This window comes from Silene latifolia, chromosome 2 (assembly GCF_048544455.1).
Source record: "Silene latifolia isolate original U9 population chromosome 2, ASM4854445v1, whole genome shotgun sequence".
Taxonomy (NCBI): domain Eukaryota; kingdom Viridiplantae; phylum Streptophyta; class Magnoliopsida; order Caryophyllales; family Caryophyllaceae; genus Silene; species Silene latifolia.
The window spans coordinates 85,991,798-85,997,133 of record NC_133527.1 but is presented as its reverse complement, the minus strand read 5'-3'; the positions used below and the strand labels follow the sequence as shown (position 1 = coordinate 85,997,133).

The following is a 5,336-nucleotide window of genomic DNA, read 5'->3' as shown; positions in this document are numbered from 1 at the left end:
TTTTTTTTTGTGTGGTAAACTGGTAAAATTAGGCGGCTTGGATCATCAGGTTGAAATATTTGGGTTTCTTATAAAGGTTTCATATTTTGGTTATCTTTGGAATTTTAATGGGCAATCATATTGGCAATAAGTCAATTAGGGTTATCTTTTTTATTTGTTTTATTTAAGGTTTATTAATTTTAGCTTTCTTTGAATGTATCTATAGTCAGTCCTTTTCGATGAATGATTGATGTGTAAATGTGGGCAACCCTTTGGGATGAATGTAGTAGAAAAGCTGTGGGAAATGGCATAAATATATCCATGGGAAGTAGCTTTTTTATAGTTAGGGCCTTAGGAATAAGATAGTGTGTACTTGAAATTCTTCGAATTCATCTTTGATGGTATTCTGGCTGTTCAATCACGATTTGAGTAGGATTTTTTTTTTGTGGTAAAGTGGTAAAATTAGGCGACTTGGATTAGCAGGTTGAACTATTTGGGTTTCGAATCAAGGTCTCATATAAACCTTATGTTATGGATTTTAATGGGCGGTTGATATTGGCAATAAGTCAAGGATAGATGGTTATCTTTTTTATTCTCTAATAATCATGCTATAGCTTTTAGTTGCATCAAATTATTAGATTTATAAGACGAATGAGAAAGGAAAATGAAAGAACAATTTAATTAAAATAGAAGATAAATTACTTTAAATAAGTTTCTAATACAAACAAAAATAGAATATAGTGTATCAAAATAACAAAAATCTAAGACAAATTTATAGTTTGTCGAAAATCTCCTTGTAAACAACATTAGATGTTCTATTAGTCACTCCTTTGTCTTCATCTAGAAGGAGGACTTTTAGACCTTTTTTACTTGTAACCCTAGATAAGGCAACGTACAATTACCCATGGGTGAAGACTGGTCTAGGAAGATAAAGTCCAACACGGGATAGAGATTGCCCTTGAGTTTTGTTAATAGTCATGGCAAAGCAAACCGCTAAATGAAATTGTCTCCTTTCGAACTTAACTGGGAACATTGTATAGTCGGAAGGTGTCAACGTGATCCGGGGAATATAGACTTTGCTACTAATATGACTTCCAGAAATAACAGTTGCACTTATCACTCAATTTCCTAGATGATTTACCTCCATTCGGGTGCCATTGCACAATCCATTTGCATGGTCGATGTTTATAAGAAGCATGACTATAGCTCCAACTTTCAGTTTTAAGCTGTGATTGGGTAAACTAGAACATCTGATAGAGTTGAGAAACTCAGTAGAGTAAAGTTCTCGAACCCCAGAATTGGTCTCTTCCTTGCTGAATTCATCAGACCTCAAGTAAACTTTCTCCTCCTTTTGAATTTGATCCAAGACATAATCGTTTATCGCTTCGACGACATCATGAGTAGGTGCTAGTACAGCTCTTTCAGTGAAGTACCGAGGGTCACCTAGGTGATCTTTTAAAGATGGGTACGTGCTCTCTACAATGGTAGCTATTGGATCTAATCCAGGCTGTATTAGTATATCTTCGGGTAATTCAATGTTAGCTACACCATCATTTGGGCCACCAGCTAAACCATTACCGACTTCGAGAATCCACTCTGAAAATTGTCTGATTTTATCAACGTCTGACTCTGCACTTCCGACTTGGAGTCTCATATTTTTCGTGAGCTTCAAAACCTATCATTTAATAATTAAATAAGAAGGTCAGAATTGAAATACTAAGTAAATGTAATTATCGTAGCATTATAGTAGATTTTTTAGGTAAAATAAAATAGACATTATGTTCTAACCTTGAAATATCTCCATAAAGGAGAAGAACTGATAGCAGCACCAACAATATCTTGCCTGCTTCCTTTAGGTATAACAGGCAATATTTGTCGAAATCACCGCCAAAGACCACAACTTTTCCTCCAAATGGTTTTTCAGGGTCTCCTTCCGGAGAAGTTCTCATGATATCTCTCAAGCTTCTATCAAGAGCTTCAAAACAATAACGATTAACCATAGGTGCCTCGTCCCATATGATAAGCTTTGCCCTTTTTATTAGCTCTGCCAAATCGGTTCCTGGTCTTATTCCATGACACGTGGAGTTTTCATCGACATTAAGAGGTATGCTTAGTCGGGCGTGGGCTGTCTGCCCTCCTGGAAGAAGGATAGCTGCAATACCACTTGAAGCGACAGCTATAACGATTTCACCTTTCGACCTTATTCCAGCGCATAAGGTTTTCCATAGGAAAGTCTTACCGGTTCCACCATATCCATAAACAAAGTATACACCACCTTGACCATTTTCAACGGAGAACATAATTTTTCTATAAATTGACTTCTGTTCATCTGTCATTGAAGAAGTAAGCACTTCATGTTCCTTCTTCAAAGCATCTTTATCGTAAGATAACTCATCAGCCAAGAGCCTATTGGAGCACGTAGCAAGAATATCAACGTCCGGATATGGCATGGTTCAAACTTATACAGGGAACTACCATTTCTTTGCAACCAAGATTCAATCTCGGATAGTGCGTAATTCTGCAACTGCTTGTCTGTGAGTTGCAGATCTATAATCACGAAAAATACAAAAAATTAGGTTAATTGAAGAGAACGTTAGTATATGAAAATATTGAATAACGTAAATTATGGATCCAAGTACCTGGGTTACGTAATTCCGTTCGTCTTCTGTGTAAGATATCATCTGATAAAAACTTCCACGTCTTCTCCCACACTAATTCCGGCTTCACTAAGCTATTTGTGAGCAAAAGGGTGGAGAAACGATTCCTAAGATAAAACCCCGTGCCCCAATAACTCGCTTCCTCAATGGCATCAATTTACTCTTTATCATCACCAAATAAGCCTAAAGCGTAGCATGCCTCTTTGAAATCTGTGTGAGGGACTCCATTTATAGTTCGAATATCTTTATATGATTTGGGTCCTTTTACAAAGTTCAGAAGATTTCTCAAATAGTACCTCTCACCATCATTTGGAGACATATGATACATTCTGCCAAGAGTAAATCCTTTTTCCCTCGGTTTCCACGCCCTTTCCTTTTTTTTCCATACAAATTTTGTTGGAAACTCGCAATAGGTTAGATCTCTACCATCAGATTTCAAATTGTTATATTCCATCCAAGCTGTGAATTTTGTCCTACCTTCTGAAGACCTTTCGACCACTTCGTCAATTGGATCGTAATCATGGAAAATAACGTTTTGCTCATTAGGTAGATGATAATCCAACCTTAAAATAGGGGGGATCCTATAGTGAATAGGAAAGGCAAAAATATTCCAAATTGCTTCACATGGTGAAATGTAACGGCAGTCATAGTATTCTTGTATTTGATCAACTTGATTTGGGTCTTGACTACCTATTTAAATAAAAAAAAAGGCATCATAAGACATTTAAGTGTAGATTTTTATGACCGAAAATATGAAATATAAAAGAAATGAAAACAATTGAGTACCATTATTGAAGCGAGTCGCACTAACAATGACACGGTCATATCCTTTATTAATGTACTTGAATAAGTACTTGATGGATCTTGCTTGGTTGCACCATTCAACGTTAATGTGAGCACGATATTTCAATAATAAATTAGCATTGTATGGAACAACATATCCGTTATGAATGGTTTTACCATTTTTCTCAATTGTTGTTCCATTCTCCCTTCTCTTATAAACTGGATAACCATCACCGTCCACAGTAGTTCTTTCATTAAATCTCTTTGGAAACTTTTTAGAGCAAATTTCATCAATCATGCATGGCGCATCTGGGTTTAGTTCTCCGCATGGACAATGAATCATACAATTTTTCACTGCTGCATAAAGGGCTGGTTTTCTAAGGGGTCTGGAATTTCAGCACTTATAACACGGTCAATGATACCCTTCGTTGTGAGTACCAAAGATAAAATTTATAATTCCTATTAGGACTAACCTAGGCTAGTGGTAACAGGGTCGAACCACAAGGAGGCAGTTGTTAATTTTAGTTGATTTATGTTCAGTCTGAGGTAACTATTGTGGGGGTTGAATTGAATTGGTCTATAGCTAAAAGCGAATAAAGGTAGTAAACTAAATAAACGATTTAAACAGATAAAAGAAGGGTACTAGGATGGTCGGTTCATTATAGCTTCGGCGGCAGCAAACTAAGTCGGTCTGACTCAAACACAGGTAAGGCGGGAAATAAAGAGGTCCTCTCGGTCCACTCTTAACAAATAGCATCTTTCGATCTCGCTATAGGTCCCTAATATCACTAATACTGACTCTCGTCCTGAAAAGTGACTAACGGTCTAAACTATACCTATCTTTCGATCTTAGCACAGTCTAGTCGATTTAATTGATGGTCTATAACTTCCCCTATCTTTCGATCTAATGGGTCGGTCACAAAATAGATATCTAACTGGTCGCATGCATTCGATTCGTTAAATACAAGATTAAATTCAATTAAAACGAAGGAAACCCTACGAGGTCAGTCGATCGACTAACAATGTCAGTCGATCGACCAACACGCGAGACAAACCATGTCTAATCTAATGCCGCCTCTGCCATAAATCGCCTACATCCTAGCACTAAAGAATTAGCTACTCATGCTAAGGGTAAAAACAACAATTAAACTAATAGCAATTACTGAATTCATGCTTAAAGTAAATAACAAACAGCGATAATACGATAATTGGCTTTCGGGATACTAACTAGAAAATCTATACTAATGAAGAAAGTAAAACAATAAAATGGAATTAGGGCAGAAGGAATACCGAGATTTCAGAGGAAAGATTAAGAACAAGAGCAGAATTCCAATGCTAAAACGATGTTCCAAACCCTAATTACTCGAATGAACAAAAGCTGAAAGTTACTGTATGAAACTTAGATAAAAACTTGGATCTAAAACTGAGATAAAAACTTGATGATAAACTGAATGTTTTATGTTACGTTATATAGCAAATAACGTAACATCTTATTTCCTAAACCTAGCATCATGGGCTTGCGCTTTCTCGGTCTTCTAATTCTCGTTTGGAATAGAAATCTGGTCGATCGACTGACAAGGCTGGTCGATCGACTGCTCCTCAGCAAACAGTAGCTTCTGGAACCCGAACATTGGTCGATCGACTGAGGATGATGGTCGATCGACTAATGGAGCTGCTACTTGACTTCTTTTAACTCGTGGACTTGTCTTTTGGGCCTTGGATTGCGCACCAAGCTCGTTCCTTAAGTGATTCCTTTATGTCATTTGCAATGCAGATTACTCGGGGACGGATTTGGCTTGATTTCCCGTTGAATTCTCCACATTTCTGCAATAATGTACAAAATACGGAAGTAGACGGAAATAGGGAGAAATGCAGCATAAACTACGTGAATGAGCTCTGAAATGCGTGTAAAAAGGG

General features: G+C 37.0%; 1 protein-coding gene across 1 annotated transcript; it reads right to left on the bottom strand.

Moving 5' to 3' along the window:
• Nucleotides 1-1,099: 1,099 nt before the first annotated feature.
• LOC141641040 (uncharacterized) lies at nt 1,100-3,717 on the bottom strand. The gene is made up of 6 exons (XM_074449717.1): nt 3,423-3,717; nt 2,798-3,326; nt 2,619-2,710; nt 2,445-2,526; nt 1,755-2,385; nt 1,100-1,654 (listed from the first exon to the last, which is right to left on the bottom strand). The coding sequence occupies exons 1-6, from the start codon at nt 3,715-3,717 to the stop codon at nt 1,100-1,102; spliced, it is 2,184 nt and encodes a 727-aa protein (XP_074305818.1).
• Between the last annotated feature and the right edge of the window lie 1,619 nt (nt 3,718-5,336).